General features: G+C 39.8%; 2 protein-coding genes across 2 annotated transcripts; one reads left to right on the forward strand and one right to left on the reverse strand.

Annotated features, from left to right (window-relative positions):
• Positions 1 to 114: 114 nt before the first annotated feature.
• On the reverse strand, positions 115 to 16762 carry LOC138959347 (proteoglycan Cow-like). Its single transcript, XM_070330776.1, has 10 exons — positions 16361 to 16762; positions 10843 to 10882; positions 10275 to 10368; positions 9153 to 9351; positions 8776 to 8836; positions 8255 to 8431; positions 7466 to 7675; positions 6966 to 7022; positions 6389 to 6535; positions 115 to 3733 (listed from the first exon to the last, which is right to left on the reverse strand). The coding sequence occupies exons 1-10, from the start codon at positions 16526 to 16528 to the stop codon at positions 3693 to 3695; spliced, it is 1194 nt and encodes a 397-aa protein (XP_070186877.1). The 5' UTR covers positions 16529 to 16762; the 3' UTR covers positions 115 to 3692.
• A 175-nt stretch (positions 16763 to 16937) lies between these two features.
• Positions 16938 to 24578, forward strand: LOC138959348 (rRNA methyltransferase 1, mitochondrial-like). The gene is made up of 9 exons (XM_070330777.1): positions 16938 to 17358; positions 18900 to 19155; positions 19455 to 19516; positions 19905 to 19953; positions 21515 to 21594; positions 22213 to 22318; positions 23161 to 23275; positions 23803 to 23946; positions 24456 to 24578. The coding sequence occupies exons 1-9, from the start codon at positions 17198 to 17200 to the stop codon at positions 24500 to 24502; spliced, it is 1020 nt and encodes a 339-aa protein (XP_070186878.1). The 5' UTR covers positions 16938 to 17197; the 3' UTR covers positions 24503 to 24578.
• Positions 24579 to 24803: the final 225 nt, after the last annotated feature.

Raw genomic sequence — 24803 nt, forward strand, 5'->3', positions numbered from 1 at the left:
AATATTACTGCACTAGCTCTGTTCTCTCCCTCTCAAAACACACTCGCACACACACATTGGTTATCTACTTTTATTTTCATCGAGATTCTTATACTTAGTAAGTTAAAAAAAAAATTAAATCCTACAAATAACATGCTTTAATTATTCTTAATTAACCAAATTCCATGCAGCTAATTAACTCACAAAAACATGCAGTTCGGAATGTGACCAAGTCATCTGGAATGTCAACAACTAACAAATTTCAAATGTTAAATAAAGAAACTGGTAAAATCCTTATATCAGTGCATGACCCGGTCGTTAAAATTAAAAAAGTCACACAAGTACAAATTTGTGATCGTAATATTAGCCATTTTGATTGTTTTTGCTTCCTAACAGGTTTGAATCTTAATTGGCTTTAGATTCCATATATACACATCAATGTGTCACGGCAACCAGTAGATGTAGTAATGAGGAAATTCTCATTATATAAGAACAAATCTATTGAATATAATATCAAGCAATGACTGCTCTTCGAAACTTCCTTTCTAGTAGTGTTACTTTCAAATTTAAATATGTAAAAACTGGAAAGTAATGGTTGCTGTTATACTAATCAAATACTTTCAAAAGATTGTTTGAAAAAGGGGAACAATTTCAGCTTTCAGTTTCACCTATACCACTGCCTTCAGATCACATATGTTAACAACTATAGCTGATTTTTTTTCCCCATTAAATATGAAGACACCATCAATTCAGAATAAATAACAGTGCTTAGTCCACCGTTAGCTTCAAATCCCTCTGCAAAACAGCAGTCCTAAAGCAAGTACAAGTTTTATTTTGGTTTAAACAAAACTTTATTCAATTATTATCATGACAAAAACAATACATAGTTTTTAGGATAACTAACTCAAGCAAGTTTTATTTTCTTCAGTTCACAACAAGCTCTGAGTCTAAATGTACATCACTAATTCTACAGTACATGCACACAAATGTTTAACAGCTTAGTTTGTTTGTTTGTTTATTTGTTGCTTAACGTCCAGCCGACTACGCAGAGCCATATCAGGACGAGGAAGGGGGGGATGAAGGGGGCCACTTGTCAAGCGATTCCTGTTTACAAATGCACTAACCCATTACTTGTGTCCCAGCAGGCTTTAGTAAAACTAAATTAATACCTACTGGAAGATTACCAGTTTCCAGTATGTTAAAATAGGCTTAACCTATCTACTGCTGGACTTACATCAGAACACTAACAGATTAAACTATACATGAATCGCGAGACAAGCGGCAAGAGAAGAGATTTTTGGAAAAAATACAGGTGAATGAGCAAGAAGGCAGAAAAAAGAAAAGAATTCATGAAGAAAAAGAGAGCATGACAGGAAAGAGGAACCAAAAATCTACCTAACAGCAAACTAGAAAGCTCCTGCGGTTCCAAAAACAGGAGGGGCCTTTAATTTCATAACCGCAGTGCCCCACTGCGGGATTTAACAGCTTAGTAAATCTTTTGAAAGGAAATTATAAAAATATATCAACATGTTGCATCAACTGACTCAAAATAATGCTGACAATGTTAGGACTAAAATAAGAAAAACTATGCTTTCCAGAGGCTAGGTAGCCCAAGATTCTCATGGAAAACGTCTGGCGTTACAGAAAAAAACATGCATAGGGATATTAGCTGACAGCAGCAGCAAGCAATGAAAGTAGGAAGATCACCAAGCAAAATGACAAGCATGACTATTGCAGATGAAAGCAAAATATGGCATATATATATATAAGATAAATGAAAGACATTTTTTCAATCACGGAACTTCACAACACAGATAAAAACCATATACCACTAAGATCACAAACCAGATCACCTTTCCAAAATACCACAAACCACAACCAAGAAATAACATATATACGACCTAGACTATTAACTATGACGTCACATGCAAGAATTTAAAGCAAGACCACAGCTGAAAAATCTAGCCTTCTAAAAAGAACTTCAATGAAACACCAAACAAAAAAAGTAAATAGGCGAGTGCATTAATTACTCTGTAAATCACGAAACAGTGGAAGCACCATGGTCAGAGAATATTTTTAAATGAAAAAGTGTCAAATCAGCTGAACATTCCAGAACTAATGCGCACCATTGACCATCTTAACTTTTCTTAGGAATAAACCCTGTGAAATAGAACACCAGCAAATAGCAATGCAAGGCTGTGACAATTTTTGTTTTGTTTATTGTATCAACGTCCATTCTGTTCTGACCTATCCATGATTTATTAAGATAAGCACTGCCCAGGGTAACACTTTCTTTCTTTCTTTATTTGTTGTTTAACGTCGTTTTCAACCACGAAGGTTATATCGCGACGGCCAGGGTAACACACTGGCTCTCTCTGCTGGACACGAACAGGTTATTGTCTGAGAATATTAAGTACATGTACAGAGCCTTCTTCCCCTGGTTGTAGACTAGGCAGGACGTGAAAGAAAAACCTCTAATCTCAACAACAAAAAGTACATGTACAGCAAATGCACATACAAATACCAGAAAAGGACAATGAACACATGAAGCATAAAAATAGAGAAAAGAAATGGCAAAAAAAACCAGCCAAATTGGCCTTGTGGTCGTTAATCTTGCAGATTAAAACTCGCCAATAAAATGTTTGTCATTTCACCACTGTTTGTCCAAAACCCTGCTGTGCATTTAAACGTAAGTACAGCTGCCATTATAAAATTCATATAAAAATTAACAGAACTTTTGGCAATGACCCTCTATATGTGTGCAAAAAATCTGTAATATTTCATATTTCATCACCCCTTGCTGAATCATGAACACATGGATGTTTTAAGGTCTGTGCATCTTTCTGAACACAAACAAAATAGCGTAGATCTTCTGCTAGCATGTGGGAACTAGCCTATATATCTGATTTACACTGTGCTTCGCTGAACAAATGCACGGACTGTCAATATGCATGTAGCATGCTACCGTGATGTAATAGGATCGCCTGTGGGCTAATCCATATCTGCCATAGAACACAGCAGGAGTCTTATAATTATCAGAGTCAGAGACTAGCATAGCAATAACTGTCTGTTCTTTTACTCATAGCAATTGTAAGTTTGGCGCAGAGCAAAAAATTGGCTGTCAGATCAACATGCATCACACAAAAAAGACCAATGAAGACTTTGTGACTGGTCATACAACAGCAAGAATACATTTTGTTTCTGAAAAAGCCACTGAAAAATGTAAGAAATCATCAATTACATGATACACATTCTACAAACAATGCATGTCAAAATCTAAAGATTTTAAAAGCATCTTAAAAACTCACAAAGATTCTAAAAGTACATGTATCATAAAACTCATGCTATAACTTTTTTTACAAACACCCTTCAAAAAGCTTGTACGGTACATAAAAGTAAAAATAAAAACACTTGAAACTCACTTCTACTCTGGACAATGTTAAATTAAATTTATATTACATTATGAACTTGGATTTCCTACTGAAGAAAAATTCTTCTGATTATACTCTAATTCACGCATTAAGAAACTGATCTATACACAACAAAGTACCAACATTTTTTGTTGTTTTTCACATTGATTTAAACAATCCAACATTTTACTTGAAAAATATGTATTAATTAAGAGTAAAAATATAAAGCTTTGTTGAATAAAAAACCCAGGAAGATCTAAACAAAATAGAGGTGGGTTGTTGAGTATCATTTTCGCTGAATGTCTATGACATATTCTTTGGGTACCCCATATTGTCCAGTTTGCCTGAAATCAGAAATAAATCAGAAAATCAAAAGGAAGCAAACGAACAAACAAAAGAAATCCTTCACTCCGTCACACAAACACACACTCACACACACAGAGGTTTTCAACATAATATTGTTTTTTCTCTTGGTGCTTTCTTCATTAACAGCTATTGTGTTTTCAGCGTAGCAATAAGGTCCGATATTTAGACGAGACAAGTATAATGCCGACGAGTCGAAGACGAGTCGCATTATACTTGTTCGAGTCGAAATATCGGACCCTATTGCTACGCTAAAAACACAATAGCAATTATATAGTTGTTCTGACTTTGATTTGTTGTTCCATACTTACAAAATGACAGTTTTTGCGTCGATGCGTTGATCTCAGGTTTTGATAGCAGACGCCGTTTCTTATGCGCATTAGTTTTGCGCAGGCGCCACATTGACTTTGGAAAAAAACTCGATTTGACAACACAGCTGTTAAACAGCTTTTTATAAGTTCATTCGTATGCAACAAAAAGAAGTTTTGAGTTTTTTTAATTTTGAACAAGACTACTTATGAAGAAGACCAAAACACAACATCAACGAAAAACTAGAAACAACTGAAGAACTAGGATGCAACAAGGGCAGGAGAAGAGAACAGCTAATCCGTACAACGCGAGCAGACGGCAGCGAAGTTTTCATTTTGGGTGAATGGTATTTATACTTGTCTCGTCATGAAGCGAATTTTTCAACCTCAGTTATAAACGACTACATGAATGTTAGTGCCATGGGTCGATCATCAATACTTCAGAGGGGAAGTGGGGTATTCAGTGTTAAGTTACGAGGTAAGAAAAACCGAATGCGAAAGTTTGTCTCAGTCGGCAACTGAGCTCACACAGGCACACAAAAACGGCTGTTCCCTTTTACCCCCCTGTTTGAACTACATCTTTCAACTTTGGGCATTTTGTGGTGTTTAGGGACATCTTTCTTTATTTGGTGTTTAACGTCGTTTTCAACCATTCAAGGTTATATCGCGACGAAGGGAAGGGGGGAAGATGGGATAGAGCCACTTGTCAATTGTTTCTTGTTCACAAAAGCACTAATCAAAAATTTGCTCCAGGGGCTTGCAACGTAGTACAATGTATTACCTTACTGGGAGAATGCAAGTTTCCAGTACAAAGGACTTAACATTTCTTACATACTGCTTGACTAAAATCTTTACAAACATTGACTATATTCTATACAAGAAACACTTAACAAGGGTAAAAGGAGAAACAGAATCCGTTAGTCGCCTCTTACGACATGCTGGGGAGCATCGGGTAAATTCTTTCTCGTCCCAACCAATATGGGAGTCCCCCTAACCCGCGGGGGGCGTTTAGGGACAGAAAATAGTTGGTTTAGTCCTGTTTCATCGGGAAGTTAGCAGAAAAGGGTGTGCTATCGACATTTGTAAAGCTGAAAAACATTTCCGAGAAGAATTTCAAGTTGTCAGTGTGTGCTGTTGTCGATTGAAACATCGTGTGGTACAGACCGGTAAACCAGAACCATGCGTCTTTGTTATTGCCAATATGCTTTTGGATATTGGCAAAAATGGCCGACTTCCATAGCATTATGCTTTCATGATCGGTAAAGAGATGTGCGAGACCATCCAATCACAGCCCCCGAATTTCCCCACGTGTCCATCAGAATAGCTATATAACACCATGTTTTCATTCTATTCAAACAGAAGCGTGATTCACTCCTGAATTTATACATGGAAGGAAAACAAAGTCCTTCTCATTTGAACAAATCCACATCATATAGGGTCTTCAAACAAAGGGAAGTAAGAACTTCAAAGAAAGACACCAATAGCAAGTGAGAGCAGGGCAGAACCAGTCTCTTGAGAGAATAAGAAGCATCAAAATGAACTAGCAATTTTCCTTTTCCTTTCTTTCTTTCCTTCTCACCAAAGACTGAGCACCAGCAACACTTTTGAAGCTAAGTTTATCTGTTATATCTTCTTCTCTTCTTCTTCTTCGTTCGTGGGCTGAAACTCCCACGTACACTCGTGTTTTTGCACGAGTGGAATTTTACGTGTATGACCGTTTTTACCCCGCCATTTAGGCAGCCATACGCCGCTTTCGGAGGAAGCATGCTGGGTATTTTCGTGTTTCTATAACCCACCGAACTCTGACATGGATTACAGGATCTTTTACGTGCGCACTTGGTCTTGTGCTTGCGTGTACACACGAAGGGGGATAAGCCACTAGCAGGTCTGCACATAAGTTGACCTGGGAGATCGGAAAAATCTCCACACTTAACCCACCAGGCGGCCGCGGCCGGGATTCGAACCCTCGACCTTCCGATTAGGAGGCCGACGTCTTACCACCACGCCACAGCGCCCGTCATCTGTTATATGAAGTCTTATATCGCGCGCGTATCTCCAGACTCGGACAAGGCGCAAGTGTCTGTCCACTTTACAGACCATTGGGTCGACGTACTTGTGAATGTTTTGTTTTGTCATAAATAAATCGTTCCAATAACTTACTATTCTTGCTTTTTCATTCTTCTATCTTCCTTCCCCTTGTAATTACATCTTGTTATTATCACTCTGCCTTGCGTGGTTATGTTCTCTTGATATCAAATGCAGAAATATATATACAGCCACAAAATATCTAAAATTAATAAATGACCAGACAGTGACAAGCGAACGTACCACAGTGAGCGCGACCTTTGATGCGTGAACCAGGAATCTCAGAACCATTGGACGTGACGCACCAACAAGTCTGGCCAGTTGCAACGGTGCCCATACACTGCTCCTTCTGGTAAAAACCCTCACGGTCACAGCTGGGGATGTACTCCTCTGCAACAGACATGAGCACCATGATTTGAGTTATTTTTTGTTTCATCAGGATAAAAAGCATGTAACCCACAAGACGATTGTGGCAGTCAAACGGATGAAGATATGTACTCAGGATTATGTTGCTTCAAAACAACCACAATAATAAAAATAAAAACTATATGCATGGGTGGGACTGAAAAATGTCATGAATCCTGAAGAATTTTAAGGCCCCCAGACCCTGAAGGATGTGCAAAATTAACAACAAAAAAAACTTCACCACAGACATTACGAATCCGGATTTCTGGCATATATCAGAAGAATCCCACCCATGTGTATGCTAAAAAAAATTGCAAAGTGATGAGTGTGTGTGAGAGGATGAGAGACATGTGCACGTCAGGATGGCGTGGGATGTTGGTCTGCAAAATGTGTTCAAGAAGGACAGAAAGCATACCTGTATTCTTTGTTCTTTCAATTTCACTCAGCTTGGCATAGCACGGTGACTCAGCTTCTGCAAAAGACAACAAAAATATGGTTAGACCATTTGCTTTGCCGTTACTGTTTCAAACAGCAGCTCTATGAACTTCAGCCAAGAAAAAATCTTCACAGGTTGCACATATATCTCTCCTATGTCCTGCTCATTCCTAAACAGAGACCAACAATCATTGCAAACTGCTTGGGGCCACGGAGGTTGATCACGAACCTCCCCAGCAGTTTTAAGGACAATTTGATGGCTTCCCTTGGCAGCAAGAACATGTAGAAGTGAATAACAAAAAGTGGACTTAGGTTACTCCTCCATTATTTTCTTAGAAGACAATTTTTCCTCTTCCCTACATTTCTCTCTCTCTCAGGGAGACAGTCATTTCTCGAGAAAATCATGGATTCAATGCGAGTTCTTCAGCATGAGAGAACCTCAACACCAAGAACTCATCAAAACTCTGTACACCAATTCACCTCTCTGCGGGAAGCAGCAACACCACTCGTGACGAGAGAGCACACCGTCGTGGTCCTTGTCGCAGGTCATGAGGTACGGGTGCAAGCAAGGCTCCATGTCGTTGTTGTCGATGACCTTGACCTCCGTCCTATTGAGGCTGTGACTGTGGTCCGTGTCGATCTGACGGAACTCCCACATCACCGACTTGAGGCAGTCACACTTTCCTTCCGCTAGGCAAATAAAAAAAGCAGTTATTGTGTCTGAAATTATTTTCACAAAAATGTACCGAAACAATGGAGGTGTTTTTCATCAACTTTTTTTTCTTTTCTACTTTTATTTTTTGTTGACCGTCTTCTTCTCAACTATCATTATTTTTGTATGTGTGTGTGTACATCCTTCCCAAATTCACAAAGAAAAAGAGAGGGGAGAAACATAGCTGAGGAAGTTTGAAAAAAGTTCTGCATCTGACGTAACCCTATACTCCCATCTAAATGTAGACATCACTTATTCAAATCACAATTGGCAGCATTTGTACACATACAATACATGCATTTGTGCTTATCCAATAAATGTGTTGAGGGGCGACACAGTGGTGTATAGTTATGTTGTTAAGCAATGTGACGTGCACCACACATTAATTTCTCATTCGAAATAATAGTTGTCTGTGTCTAAGCAATAACCCTCATTCGAGATAATAATTCGAGATAATAGTTGTCTGTGTCTACGCCGTAACACCAACACAGAAACAGTCACAATAACTAGTATGCCACCACCAGAACATTTTCATCCCAAACAAAAATCCACGTTACCATCTACGCTTTCTCTGAGCTCCTTCTTGACGGACAGGTGTCTGTGAGACTTGTGGTGGTGCTTGCTGTTGCCATGGTGATGATGGTGGTCCTTGCCGTGCAGCAGGTGGAACCAGCCCGTCAGTCTGCGACGCATCTCATCCAGTGCTGCGATGTCGCATTTTGTGGTGCCGGAGTCTGGAAAAAAGAGAAGAAAACTCAGTACAATGGAACCCCACTTTAAAGATCTCCCAAAAATCTGAGCAGTTCATGTCTTAAAAAGGAGCGAGTCTTAAAAGGGGGGTAAATTTACATTGGTTATGAGCAGAAAATCAAAGTCTTAAATAGGGAGTAGTCTTAAATAAGGGGGGGGGGGGGGGGGGGTGCTTTAAATGGAGATTCCACTGAATTACCATGGAGAAGGTGGGCGTTGTGAAATTGGTGTGTGGAATATTGGTAATTGCTAAATTAGTGTTCCCTCATGGTTCCTTTTTCTCTTCCCCCTTGGCCTAAGCACATTAGTTCTCATTGGACTCACTCACCATCTGCGTTTCCTCCTGTCCTCTTGGGTATATGATTCAGCACAAGGTTGTGTTTGCCAGACTGTAGAAAGACATGGGTAACTTTAAGTACACATACAAAAAGATGTTACTGGCAAGTCAAGTGCTAAATGACAACAGCACCCAAACAGCAAGGAAACAGAAAATGTACATGGATGCACTGAAAATATAAGCTTTTTTTGCAGCCGTCTTCCTTTTATTTACCCTTTTCGAAAGCAAAGGTTATTTTCAATACACAATTTTCCCCAAAATATTTAAAATGACAAACCATTATGAATTCACTCTGGTTCATTGTGAAGATTGAATCTATTATCTTATACTATTATAGCGCTTACTGATGAGAACAGATGTTACTGTACCTTTGGCTTTAGCCCCAGAAAGTGCTGGCTCTGTTTGTGGTGGCCTCTGTTGTTGTGCCCCGCCTTGTGTTGCTTGACGACGTTAATGTGGACGTCGTGAGGAGCGTCATCCACAAACTTACGAGGTCGGGGGTCAATCTCGTTCAGCGCCTCTTCAGCCTTTTCCGTTTGCTCATGATAATGTTTGAAGAGGCGGGCACTATGGAAAATATGTACACATATATATATATATTTCTTTTTTTCTTTCTTTATTTGGTGTTTAACGTCGTTTTCAACCACAAAGGTTATATCGCGACGGGGAAAGGGGGGAGATAGAATAGAGCCACTTGTCAATTGTTTCTTGTTCACAAAAGCACTAATCAAAAATTTGCTCCAGGGGTTTGCAACGTAGTACAATATATTACCTTACTGGGAGAATGCAAGTTTCCAGTACAAAGGACTTAACATTTCTTACATACTGCTTGACTAAAATCTTTACAAAAATTGACTATATTCTATACAAGAAACACTTAACAAGGGTAAAAGGAGAAACAGAATCCGTTAGTCGCCTCTTACGACATGCTGGGTAGCATCGGGTAAATTCTTCCCCCTAACCCGCGGGGGGATTTCTTTTTTTAAATTTCAATATTTACGACCTGTTGTAAAGTGTTTGTGCTGCAGGACAGAAAAAAAGGTAAGTGCGGTTCCCCATTTTGCATCCGTAGAGAATTCAACAAATGGAAAACAGCAACATCAATTTCAGTTTTGAAAAGGGCGATTTTCGTTTTAATCTGCATTTTGTTTGAATGAGACCAAGATAAATATGAAGCAAAATTACAGTTACACCCTTTGTCAATGTTCACACCGCCCTTCAACCTGTAGCCTATTTGTATGTGTCCAATTAAAAAGTCATGAGAAAATCCACACCCAAAAGATTAATATTCGACAGTGTAGTTTTGACAATTTGAACTATAGTCTGCTACACATTTTAGTAGTCTGCCAGTTTCTGTCAACATCTCTAGAAATGGTGTTGGCAAAAACTGTCCCCAAGATATCATTATTAAACAGTACAGTCACGAACTTTGCAAACAAATCCACAATACTGCCAAAAGGAAAATGTATTGACCACTTGAACCAAATCACCTCTCTCTAAGATGGTGTTCCTGAACACATGACGGTCGCTTATCAGGTCCTTCAATGCAGATCTCTCCTGGATGTCTGCACTTGCATCCAACAACTGAAAGAAGGAGAAAAGTCAGTCTGTGAGAATTTTAAGTTAGAAACTGAAAGGCAAGAATTCACAACATACAGTGGGCAAACACCCCACCCCCCAGACCATAGTTTTCCCCCCTGACTTTCTGCACAAAACATATGTAAATGTACCACCATTTTAAGACTCCCTCCTTCATTTCTGGAGGTCTTAAAAATCAAAGGGTTGGTTCCACTGTACACTGCAGAATGGGAATAATTAAAGACCCACCTTCCTCCCCTCAAGACCCCAGCTTCATTGTTCATTGTAAAATTATACAAAAACTGTACATGTACAATGTACCTCCATTTCACGACAATTAAAATGCACAGTTACAACCTTAGTTTTATTAAGAAAATTTCCGTCTACTAGTACTACACTTTTGAATGACCCCAACGCACGCACCTACCACCTGCCTCCAATTTCAAAGAGATTTAAAACTTCAGGTTTAAATTTAATTACCTTGAGGCACATTCAGCCAGCTGATCTTTTTCATGTGAATCTGCAACAGGAGTACAAACCAAGAATCAATAAATTTAAAGAGAATACCTACTCCAAAGAAGCATTTAGTCGACATTTATTCAACGTATCTTGCTCATATGTACACACACCTAACCCGGCATGTGCAAAGTAGAAAGATTTTTATTGAGAAAAACAACCCAGCTAGGCCACAAAATGAAACTATGAGAGAGAGAGAGAGAGAGAGAGAGAGAGAGAGAGAGAGAGAGAGAGAGAGAGAGAGAGAGAGAGAGAGAGAGAGAGAGAGAGAGAGAGAGAGAGAGAGAGAGACACACACACACACACACAGAAAACGGCTAAAAACACAGGCATGACACAGAGAGGAGGGGCACCAGACGCATCCTCAACACTTCAAATTGACGAGCAGCATCACTTTACCCCAGGGGGCTTGCAAAAATGAACGGAAGACAGATCAATGCTTACTAAAGTAAAAGGAACCCGAGAGCAGGAATGAATTGAGAAAGGGATTGGGGCTTTTTTCATCCAGTCCACCTTCCCCATTCAATTCCATCGCAACCAGGGGAAGTTCCAGACACAGGAAATTAAACCTACATCACCCAACTTCTGTGCATGTGGCTAACACTGTCACACCCATAGGCACTTGGAATTTTCAATCTTTTTCCAATTCTTGTAAATTGGAGGATATGAGTTTATCCATAAAAAAAGAAATTAAATCCAAGTACCTTTCTTGAAACAAACTGTTTTTCTTAATGAGGTAGCAGTGTCGTTTTCTCAATGTACAACAAAAAGTACTGTATCTTTTAGGCTTAAATATTGTCAGAGCTCTTTTTTCTGGAACAATCTATGGACTCTGTAATCTGTTTAGGTTTAAATTAAAGCACACTTTTATTCCCACCAGACGCTGAAGCGCTTAGAGTGTTTAGCCGTGCATTGATCAAAGCTTCCTCTTACAAAGCAAAACCATGATGGTACAATATGTTGTCACCAAGGTAAAGTTTTCTATGCAAATTCACACACTCGCAACACATCAAAGACAAAAATATTGATGAGTCAAACCAACAAGCAAACTTCAGTTTTCTATTTGTTTTGCATTCATGCTGTATACTACTTCTATGGAAGTTTTTGTAGTTAAATTTCATCAAAAATCAATAATTCAGATGCTCTTTTCCAACACAATCCTATTACTGTTCCATCCCTTTGGCGACACTGTCCGAGATCTACTCAGCCTAAAAAACAAACTCTTTGGGAACGAAACCAGAGTGTTCGAACTGTAAGTTCAAACTCAAAGTACCAACCACCCCATCATAAGAACTGTTAGTCAGGTCAGAAAGATATAAAAACTGATGCCTCTTCCAAATTGAAAAAGGAGTTTTGTTACACTGAATTACTTGGTGACATCAAATCAGCAAAAGCTTAGAAATTCTCTACTGTTGGATTTGGACAGCCGAGACGACCACCTTTCCAAGACCTACATTTTTCAAGTTTTAAAAATTTTGTTCAGGATTTAAAAGTGAGGAACCTCAGTAAACCGTGGAATCTCACTATCAGTATAAATCAGAAAAGATGAATCTGCTTTGGTGTACATGTACTAGCTTATTCTGACTTCTGGTAGACATTACTTATTAAATTGAATTAATTAGGTACTACTGGTGGACAGTATTTATAGATGTTTGGTGGCTTGCTGGCAGACCGGCTTTTTTGTTGGTCCAAGGGGACCATATCATCTTTTGTTTCATCTTTATCGACCAAGGCCGAAGGATCATGAGTACTTTTTTTAGCATGTACCTTTTCTTTTAAGAGTTTTAAGCCTTTTCGTTGCGCAATCAGTGATTGAACAGCTTAGCTGCAAAATGGCCATGAGTCGTCGCGGTAATATTCAACATTGATTGGATGTTCGAGAGTGAATGTTTACAGGCGTTGTCCTCGGAAACATGAATCCAAAGCCGTGATGGTTCCACAAATCAAACAAACTGCCTGATATGCTCTTACTTTGACAATCCTGAGGCTCAAAACCATTAGCAACTTGGATTTGTCACATATCTTCTTCTTCTTGTCGATCACTGATTTGTCATATAAGAACAGTGTTTTTTGTTACCCAGCTTGATAAGAATGAAAAGTCATGAAAATGATGACAAAATATGTTAAACCCATCAGACAAAGATTTATGACTTGCAGTCTGGTGCAGCAAATACTTTTGGCTTATCTAGGCTGCTACCATTTTATTATACAATTTATTGTAGCTCCTTACAACAGTGTTCAGGGTAAGGAAGAGTGAGTGATAATAATGGTCAGACACCGTAATAGCTTACCCCACATTACCCATTCTTGCCCAAATCCCACACAAGAACAGATTTCCCATTCAAAAAAGATGATGAACACAGAAAAGACATTGGAAAAACAAGAGAGAATTAACACCTTGAAACGGTGAAGTGCCAGAGGTAATTTTAGGCTCCCTATGAATAGTAATATTAGTATAAAATTCTATCATCAGGTAATAATTCTCGCAGAAAAGCTGTGAATCTACAGTAGGCATTGTGAATTGCTGTACTACCAACCAAAGGTAAGTACATGTATAACTCGTATCTTACAGAATGGTGGCTGCCAAAGAGTGCAAATGTCAGCTCTAGCTTTAATGGGTGGGAGCAGTCCTGTCAATTATGACAACAGTGTATAACTATAAGCTGCTTTTATGTCTGCTGCTCTCTGGGTATCAGCGTGAGATTTACGTTACAGCACCAGCATACGTACATTCTGAAATCTCCCTTTTACAGCCAAAAGCATTGGTGTATTTACTTTTATGTACAGAGGCAGCGATCACAATCCACGTATTTAGTTATCTAAAAGGAAAGAAAAATATCCAACACAAAAACTGGTCACTTGGCCACAGAAACCGGTCAAATCAAGGTTTACTATTTTTTAATAGTTTAACACCTTTATTTGGATAAAAAAACAGTCAGATGCAATAAAATGCCCCCCCAAAAAAGTCTGCTACGGTAACATAGGCAAAAAAATATGGTCGGTAGGTCGGGATTTTTTTCTTCTTTTTTTTCAAACCATATTTTTAAGTTATTTTGCCAAAAAACAGACTTTTTATTTAATTCTTTTTTTTTATCTCCCAAATGCCAAAAAAAAGTCTAGGGTCGCGCGAAAAAATAGGGTCGGTCGGGATACTGTAAACAGACTATTTTTTGTTGTTGGCCCTATCCAGTAATTTTCCATGACAAATGTAAATTACCCGAAATCTAACAAATCAAGCGCTACATTTAATTTATTTCATTCAGTGTCATGTCCACTTGTTGGTACGTAAATGTTATTAAATCTAGTTAAGTTTGCCCAAACCTACACCCGTTTCCATGCATCTCATTTGATAGTCCTTGAGAAAAAGAAAATGACTCAGGTTCAGGTTGCCACTAAATTGTCAAGCCAGACAGTCAAGTCGATGTATCCTGCCCCACCTAGTATCAGTCTCAAACAAAGACAACAAAGAAACTGTCTGACCGAAGACACTTGCCCTATTGTTACACTTACAGTGAAAAAGGCAATAAATTCACGCAGTAAAACAGGAACCTACTTCTTTGCTGTCAAACGCTCTGCCAAATTACTGTTTATGTCATGGCCACAATGAGTGAAGGCACAAGCCATAGGGAGCCAAGCTTGCGGATGTTAACCTGCAAGTTTTGCCTTCCACTTCTACTTATCCAGTCATTTTTGTTGTGAGCATGGGGCAAGAACTAAAACTGTGAAAGATTCCTTTGTAGTGCTGTCAGCACCTTGAGGAATGTTAGTGGCCTTTCCAAACTTAGAGGAAACAAACAATGACTAGTCATTACAGCACTGTGTCCCTTCCCAGGCACAAGAAGATTCCTCACCAAATAAATTAAATATGCATGGTGTGTTCTGAGAAACTCGTGAAAGTGACATTAGCGTTGATCTGTCTATAAAGTGTTTAGGTGTAAATCTTAAACTAGAGATGCATGCACCGTCCTTAACTGCATGATGACCATGCATGCAAAATATGACAAATCTGTCCAGGCTTTTACATGGAATAATCATCCTTTCACTTGAAGTTAACAGTAACACATGTATACCAATAATCAACTGCCTAGCAGCGTTCTATACGGAGTGGACATTTTTATGCTGAATGAATTCAGCGGATTGACAAAGGTGGCAACTTGCAAAAAAATTATTTTTTTAAATTCTCAAGCTGCAGATGAATTAGCAATGCAGGCTGTTGAATTTTAGCATGAGAAGTGTTGTGGTTTAATTAAGGAATATTTCTTAACTTCTCGTGTAAAAACAGGACATATGGTGGTGAACATGCTAGCTTATACGAGAAGAACTGTACATTTCAATTCAAAGAGCCTATCACCAGGGGCAGGCAAAAAATGGGGGAGAATAGTAACTGTCTGGCTGCATGGCCAGTGAAAATTCTGGTCAAATTCAAACAACTTTGGGTTGTACATGTACTATTGAAATTCCAAGGCCATATTATATATAAGATATATATTATCTAAACACAGTGCTTGCAGAAATTTCTGTCATCTGAAAAAACACCATCTTTTTGTGATACAAGAACCAGGCTTCTATCTCGGACGTGCTTTTGGCTTTTCAATTGCGCTGTGGCCAGACTTTCTACTTTCGCTACTGCATGATTCCAAAGCCACACAAAATCTGGTATAAGGTGAACTTGCTTGAAAAATAACTTGAAAAGACTGATGCTGAAAACAAACAACACAAGGTAGAGAAAAAATCGACCAATCGATTAAATAACATAGGCCAGTGAATGCTAATATTAATAACTATTGAGGAGGGGAGAGTGGCACGTTAAGTTCGGTGGGGAGACGGTGTGTTGTACTATTTTAAAAAAAATTTTAAAGCACAGAAAGACAAAACTAGTACATATATATATATCATACTTTTGTTTGGAACGACATTGCTGTAGTTGGTAAATTAAGTCGCACCAAAGAAAGATGATGGCTCAAAAGTCAAATCGTGCAACTTCCCTCAGTAAAAAATTGATACTGACAGCAGCCAGCTGGGAAAGCATTTTCATTGCTGACTGCCGGCTTGTACTTGTAGTGTACAATTTTGGCAGGCTAGTGACTTTCTTGAAGTTGAAGTTATACTCTCCTGACTCAGTGACTGGCTAGTGCATGCATGGAAGTTAAATATTTTACGGCCAATTTTTTTTAAATTCGGCCATCTCTGACATGTATAAAACCTCAATTTCACTATACACTACTTCATCACATTACTGGTTGAAAAGCACCATCAACACTGGTCTGGTAGTAACTGCAGAGATGAAATATAATTATGACAGTTCCCCCTCACTCCTCCCTATCACAGTCATTGTCCTATCATTCATACTAGCATAAAAAGCCTACACGGCTACAGTAAAGCTGAGAGGCAACAGATTCAGGTGCCAGGATGCATTACGACAGAGGCGCAGACTGTTTGCCCGGTCCCAACACTTTGCCTTTCTCACGGTACGGGATCTCACCTCGTGTTTGTTCGAACGGGATGGCGATTTTTTGTCCCAGGTGTCCCTGTGGCCCCCATGTTTCCTGCCTCCCTTCTGTTTATGATGGTGGCCGCCTCTTTTCGACGCTTCTAAACCCGCCAAGAAGCAGACAATCACCAGTAAAGTCAATGAAAATTGAAGACGCATTTTCAACACATGAATCGGTTGACTAAAGAGTAAAAACGCGACTATCACTAGTGCACCGTCACTCAAAGTTTGTCACTGACTCTGTCGACACAACTCCTCCCAAGGGTCGTCTTCGGTGCCTGTCTCCAGTCTCGCACTGTCCGTCTGTGTTTTGGACTGGTCTATTACGTCATAGGTTGATATTGGCATTCACGAATGGAAATTGAGATTCTTCTGATTTATGCAAACGCAGAAGAAAATACGAAACGTGGCCCATAACCATTATTTGGACGATAAAGTTGGCCTTGAAACTTCCTGCTTTTGCACAGCTTGCAAAACTGCAAAGTGCATAAAATGTATACCACCCTCCACAAGATGAACTCTTCCACGGTCATTCGTACAGGGAAGTAACGCTGATGGGGTCAGGAAAAGGGGACAGGTTGTCTCCCCTGCTTTAACATGGCTGCGCCCTTGTTTTTGTGTGTTAGAAGATAAATGAAAGTTTTAACGGTTAAAATTACAGATTCTTACAACAAATAACTTCTCAAAAGAAATGTTTACTTTATTCATAAGGCTTAAAGTATGACACTTACGTTGTGTTAATTAAAACTGAAAAAACAAAGCGTGAAAAGATCCAACCCACGGACACAACACGATACGATAGTCTACTTTCGAAATTGTACAACCGACATGACAGCCGCCAAACGTACTCTGTGTTTAGTTGAAAAGTTGATGCACAGTAGCCTCAAAAGCAGTTTTCACTTTAGTGCCGTATGTGTTATGATAGGACACAGAGAAACGCCTGAATACAACTATGGCCTTTCTGGAAAAGGCAAAATCAACAAGAAAATGTATGTTTAAGTAAACTAACTTAGCATAGTATGTGTGCACGTGTGTGTTTGTGTGTGTGTACGTGTGTGTGAAAACAAAACACACACATTTTCATTCTTGTGCATTGTAGTTGTTTATTGTTCTAGCTCATGATGTGAGGTTAATGTATACGGAGTGGCTCGGGACCCGTCGAACCGGATCCGGAGCCCCCAGGCTCGGGCACTGGCAGTCACCAATATCTCACAAAATAGATCTTCCTATATTTCACTGATCAGTCAGCTTGCCTTCTTAGCTCAGTCGGTAGTGAAATGAGCTAGAGACCACGAGGTCGCCGGTTCGAGCCTTGACATTGTTTGTCCATTTGTATGTTTTCTTAAAAAAATAATCTGTTTCTAGTAACTTATTCCCCCCCCCCCCCCCCCCCCCCCCCTCTTAACCTTCCTTTGCTCTATTCTTTATTCCAAAGCATTTCAGTGATCGAACTGAGATCGCAACAACAAAGCAGCTTACGAACTGCCAAGCAACGTGTGTCACTGGTCGATCCTAGCTGAGGCTAGACTGAAGCAGCATTAGTCAAGTTAAAACAAAATGCAGTAAATAAGTACATTACATGGAAACAAACAAAAAACAACAGACATGTTTTATTTATGGCAAAAGATAAATCTACTTTGCATCGAGATACTTCGACAGAATCTCGCTGACACCTGCGAACGAACCGCATCTCTCGCTACAGCCAGTTGTTCATCAGTGACCGTGCTGTTGGCGAAATACACGTCTTTCGGAATTCAACACTGATAATTATCAATCTTTCTCTACAGTTCTTTGAATTGAACAGCGATTAGAAACTCCTACACAAACACAAAATAATGATTTACAGGGTGAGCAGCCATGTGAGTGCCGGTTCCTGAGCCTGGGGGCTCGAGCACTGACTCACTGGTGCTTGAGCCCCCAGGCTCGAGAACCAGCTCGCCGGACCTCCAGCCACAGCCTTATGTTTATTTATAAGTGTACATTGCATGTGTTCTTCTCATTTTTGCAGAAATGCTTTTTGTATCTGCATCAGTAAAAACATCAAAGCAAGTAGTGAAAATGCAGGTTAAATTCTTATTATTATAATGTGCCACTGTATCTTGACTGGTACTTTGAGCTGAGGCAGCTAGTATACTGAAAAAAGGGTGAAACCAGTTTGAAGTGAAAATACTGGTTCACATTCACCATACCAGTATTGTTAGTGCATGTCCGTTGTGATCAACGGAAACACCTGCATTCAATCGTGGCACCAGTGTGCCACCTGAGCTTGGTATTTTTTCAACTGCTAGGAACATTTTGACAGATCAGAGAGCATCATTAAACATGTTCACCACCTGAGCTCATTGTTCTGAAGAAAATCATGAAGTATAACCATCTGGTGCTATGCATGGCTTCATTGCATTGGTTGCAAACTACTTTGCCAACTCTCCTGCCAAAAATGGGTAAAATGGCACAAAATACCAGTACAACTCAAGAACCAAAATAAAATCATTATGAGAGTCATTGACTTGATTTTTGTGTACATTTGCAGCTGGAAGAAGCATCAACCAAAAGAGCAAATACGAACTGAAGGAGAAGTGGTATTTGGCACTCACCCTGTGAGCCTGGCCCTGGCCTCCCATCACAGACAACACTTCTTCAAGCTGTACATTGACAGCAGACACAGACAGGCTCAGGCTTCTAAGGCTCTGAGTAAGATACAGAAGCTGGCTGAGCAGAGAGGTGTTCCTGTGGAGTTTGTACCAAAGAATGTCTTGATGTATTTGTCTGGCAACCGACCCCATCAGGTGAAGCTGTAAACTGTGACTGATTTTTCTTTTACTCACGTGTGTGTGTGTGTGTGTGTGTGTGTGTGTGTGTGTGTGTGTGTGTGTGTGTCTTTCTGTCTGGAAAGTATGTATAATTATAATTGATATAAATATACATTCATGCACTTTATTGAAGTTGTGTGTGTTATGTGAAAACCTGTTGTATTGTCAAAATATCGTTGTGCTCATGAAATGAATGTCAGACATGTCTCTTAAGTGACTGTTTTTGTTCAAGACAGAACATGCCTTACACTTTTTTTGCTACATTGCATTTGCAGGGTGTGTGTCTGGATGCAAGTGCTCGTGTTCTTCCAGAACTTGACCCAGAGATGTTGCATGGGTAGGTTTTGTACAGAACTACAGAATTGTAAAGAGCACTGTTAACCACAACAGATGCAGTAAGACCTCATATCTGAGTTCACTCTCATGTCCGATTGAAAACCATTGAACTGCGGGGGGGTGGTGGGGGGTGGGGTGGGGGGTGAGGGTGTGTGTGTGTGTGTGGGGGAGGGAGTGGGGTGGGGGGTGGGTGGGGGGGGGGGGGAGAAGGGGTATTGGTGAAGGCATAAAATACTTGAGCAATAACATACACTCTCCTTAAACCCAAGCCAAATACAGCTTGGTCATTCTCATGAGTAATTACTTTGTGTGGTTTAGCTTGCACACATGCATGCAAAGTTACATGCTCCTTTTGGTGGGGAATTATAAAGTCCAGGTGTTTGTTGCAGTGCTGCACTCAGTTCTGACTTGCTGTGGCTGCTTCTTTACAATGTTCAGGTAAGTTGCAATCAAGACCATCAGTTAAAACTTAACTTTGAACAAGTACCTTAAGGTTCCATCATTAAAGGGAGAGTCCACCGTAATATGGGAGTCCCTGTTTTCTTCTACATGTATACAAACTCATGCAATGTTTTGAGTGATTTTCAGAATTGTATGTAGTCCCGGCCCCTCAAAGTAACTTCTGAAACAAGAGTAAACATATTGTCGCTGTAATTCACAAACCTCGTATCTCAGTTTTTGAGGTTTTGGAACTAAAACAATAGTAAGCTCCCTTATTTGTTTGCCAGTGTGGTGATAAAAGTTTGTAGCTTTCTAAGGCGAAGAAAAGTCTTTGAGAAGAAAACTCGTATCTTCATGTGTTTGCAGTAAGCGGCAAAAAAACCCGCTCAAGTTAAACTTACGAGGTTTTCGTGCCACACTTGGACGGAAACTATGTGATAATATGAAAGATACGGGCTTCCTGCTGTAGTATTTTTAGCATGCATGAAACAAAACTTGTATAGATACCAATTCTGGATGACTCCACTGGATAAAAAAGCTCCTATATCTCAATATTTTCTACGTTTTATGGAATATCATTAATAACTGACATTAACACACATTAAGGATGGTATAACACTGTTTTAAAGAAAATATCAACCCTTGAATTGAAGTTATATTTGAAGCGGTGATTTTTCAAAGCATTTTTTTTTCTTTTTCTCAAAACAGCAAAAATTGAGATACAAGGTTTGTGAATGACAGCGACGATATTCAGATTCATTCAATGTTACACATTTTCCTTGGGGATAATGTAATATCTAGAGATGGTCTTGTTTTAAAGCGTGCATGTGTGTCAGTGGTGAATTTATATTTCCCCCCAGTACAGTTTCTTTTCAACAGTTCAATCAATCAATCAATCAATGAAGCTTATATCGCGCATATTCCGTGGGTACAGTTCTAGGCGCTCTGCAGTGATGCCGTGTGAGATGAAATTTTATACGGCCAGTAGATTGCAGCCATGTCAGCGCATATTTACCTTTCACGGCCTTATTCCAAGTCACACGGGTAAGGTAGACAATTATTAACTGTGCCTAAGCAATTTTGCCAGGAAAGACCCTTTTGTCAATTGTGGGATCTTTAACGTGCACACCCAATGTAGTGTACACGGGGGGTGGTTCGGACACCGAAGGGAGTCTGCACACAAAGTTGACTCTGTGAAATAAATTTCCGCCGAACCTGGGATCGAACTCGCGCTGACAGCGGCCAACTGAATACAAATCCAGCGCGCTACCAACTGAGCTATATCCCCGCTGTACACATCTTGCACAGATCTACAGAGTGAATTAAGCCAGTCCACATAAAGGAACAGTGAAGAGTGATAAGCATCACAACATAAAGCAATCTTCTTCAGAAAAACTTACAGGTGCGTTACGAATTAAGTTTACATAGACAGCAGGAGAGTGACAGAAAAGCATTTTTTCTCTCTTTTTGTCTATGAGTTGTTCAAGCATGATTTTTTTTAATGTATTTCATTCAACATTTTTAGTAGAAGGGCTGACAAAAGTTTTGTATTTTGCAGGATCCTATGAATTTTGGGGCAATTTTAAGGTCATCATTCTTCCTTGATGTAGACAGAGTGATTGTCCCAAAGGTGAACAGGTAAATGATATGTGCTTATCTCCTTTTCTTTGAAATGGTACATGTACCTACAGATAAATACTTGCCGTGTGATATGTAAGGATAAGATAGAAGTATTATAATTACTTTTCTGCTTTATTTGTAAACTGATGACAGGTGCGTAGCCTAGTGGTCAGGGCATCAGCCTTCTGTGTGGAAGGTTTGGGGTTCGAATCTCGGTCATGCCAGGTGGGTTGAGCGAGGAGATTTTTTCGATCTCCTAGGTCAACTTATGTGCAGACCTGCTAGTGCCTTAACCCGTTTGTGCACGCAAGCACAAGTTGAAGTACGCGCGGAAAAGATCCTGTAATAGCAACGTGTAAATACCCAATATGCATATGACTGCATAAATGGCAGGGAAATAACAGCCATACACACCAAAGCCCCCAACAGCCCAATTAATTCCCATGGGAGTCGTAGCCCACAACACCCACAAACACAGAGGAAGTAGAAGATCTGTAAACTGCAGTGCAAAGAATGTAGACTGCATTTCTTTAGCACATATAGGTATTCTATTTTGTGTTTATAAAGCTGTGAATTCAAATTTTTGCATTCTGATGTGCTTAAAAGAAATGTGTGTGTGTGTGTGTGTGTGTGTAGCTGTGCATTGAGCCCAGTGGTCAGCAAGGCCAGTGCTGGAGCCCTTGAGGTGACGGACATCTACCAAGTGGACAGCACTTATCGTAGCCTGAGAAATTTGACGCAGGTAAACATTACTGGTAAAGATATACCATAGCCAACTAATGTGCGCCATTATTTTGAAAGCAAGACTGACATAAGAACAATAATTTAGTCATCTTGAACACAATGCATAAAGAAAATACAAAGGCAAAAGAATGGATAGGCCCTGATTAAAAGAGGTAACAAGCTTTTCTCTTTTGTTCAGCGGAGCTCTGCAGTGAGCGGAAGGACTGTTCTGTCAATGTGTGAAAATGTTACTAAAAACTGCTTTGATGCCAATTAAGTTACGACTGTCAATACAGTGGTACCTCTGATGATAGGACATCTCCCTAAAAAAAGACACCTCATTTTGTCTCTTTACTGTTATCCTAAGTACACCTGTCATGACACCGGCACGGTTGGCCTTGTGGTAAGGCGTCCGCCCCGTGATCGGGAGGTCGTGGGTTCGAACCCCGGCCGGGTCATACCTAAGGCTTTAAAATTGGCAATCTAGTGGCTGCTCCGCCTGGCATCTGGCATTATGGGGTTAGTGCTAGGACTGGTTGGTCCGGTGTCAGAATAATGTGACTGGGTGAGACATGAAGCCTGTGCTGCGACTTCTGTCTTGTGTGTGGCGCACGTTATATGTCAAAGCAGCATCGCCCTGATATGGCCCTTCGTGGTCGGCTGGGCGTTAAGCAAACAAACAAACAAACAAACAAAATGACGTACAGCCCACCAGCATTGACACTTGTGGCTGGTCCAAAAGGGTTCCTTTTGCCGCAGGTATACCACTGTACTGATTTCTGTGTTGAGTTTTAGAATGCTATTCTTTTCTTTCTTGATTCTCTTCTCTTTAAGTTTGATTTAAATTTTGTTACTTAACAGACATGGCAGACGTGTGGCGGACAAGTAATCGGCACAGCATCAATATGTGACCCGAGACAACAGGTTGTCAGTTTACAGGACTTTACTGCCAAAGCACCAACATTACTGATTGTGGGTAGGTGACATGATGCTCGATTCATTCAGCAAAGCTGAACAGAACTGTAGGATATGATATGTTCTCTGTTACAGCAATACTACTTGTTAATTTTTGATTGTACATTTTTTCTTTGTGTGTGTGTGTGTGCTTTAAATGGAACAAAACTTGAAACATAACACAGAAGCTGTATATAGCTAATTATCCTTGGAATGATATAAGTGTTAATCACAATAACTCGACAGACTTGATTACCCATCGTCAATTTTTTTGTCAGAAGTAATTGAACAGTCTGCTGCTTCATTACAGCCGGCTCAAGTTGGTATTTTGCAAAAGAATAACATTCTCCTTTTTCTCTTCACCTCATTGGACTTCAAATACAGGAAAACAAAATAGGTAGTTCACAATAGGTTTTGTCTTTTATCTGAATTGCTGCTACATTTTTTATATTTTTGATTGTAACTCGTTAAATCTGATCAGTTCAGACGTTCTACTGGAAATACAACAACATTGTTGTGTAACTGCATGTTTCATCTTGCTGATTTCAGGCAATGAAGGCAGTGGGGTGGATGAAGATGTTCTGGACTTGTGTGACACGTTGCTGACCATACCCCCTCCCTCCATTGTTTCTCAAACCTCCAGTCACACCCCTGTGCCTGCTGTTGAATCTCTCAATGTTTCAGTTGCAACAGGTCAGTGTGTGTTTGCGTGTGTATGTGTGTACATGTGTGTGTGTGTGTGTGTGTGCATGTGTGTGTGTGTGTACATGTGTACATGTGTGTGTGTGTGTGTGTGTGTGTGTGTGTGTGTGTGTGTGTGTGTGTGTGCATGCTTACTTTTGAGTACATGTACATAATTATATTGTATATTGTTTAGCTTTTGTTGCTTCAGTTTGCTTGTGTTTTTTTGTTTGTTGTCTGTTTGTCTCGTGCATGTTTGCACACACCTTATTATCTGCAGGTGCCTTTTTTGCTTGTTTGTGAACTAAAACTAGTCTCTTTTTTTGTTAAATTTTACTTTGTTGTTGTTTGCTGTTTGTGTGTGTTTCTTAGCCTAATTACCTGTCTGCTAGCGTGTGTGTGTGTGTGTGTGTGTGTGTGTGTGTGTGTGTGTACAAGTTGGCGATCAAGAGAGATATAGATTTAATCCGAGAATTGTAAAGCCAGAAAAAAAGTTTTAATTATACTTTTTCCTCTTGCAGGAATATTGATTCACTGGCTGCGTGCGTCAAGAAAGAACTCTCGATGAACCTTGAAGGACTTCTGTTGTAAAGAATTATGGAAGCCATAAATAAAGCTTGTTTTAATTAAAGTCAGAAAACACATTGTTTTTTGTTTGTTCATGTTCAAAGAGTAAGGAAGAAGAAGGCGGGACATACATGGGTAGTGGTAAGGGACACAACCTTTACTGATCCTAGAACGCAGTGACTTCTCTTACTTCCCTTGGTATAGCATGTGATGTTGAGAAATAATTTGTCAAACATCACTGACGTAGTGAAAAAGACGCGTCTACACACACACGCTCATGCGCACACGCACAGACAGACACA

This window comes from Littorina saxatilis, linkage group LG2, assembly GCF_037325665.1.
Source record: "Littorina saxatilis isolate snail1 linkage group LG2, US_GU_Lsax_2.0, whole genome shotgun sequence".
NCBI classification, from domain to species: Eukaryota; Metazoa; Mollusca; class Gastropoda; order Littorinimorpha; family Littorinidae; genus Littorina; species Littorina saxatilis.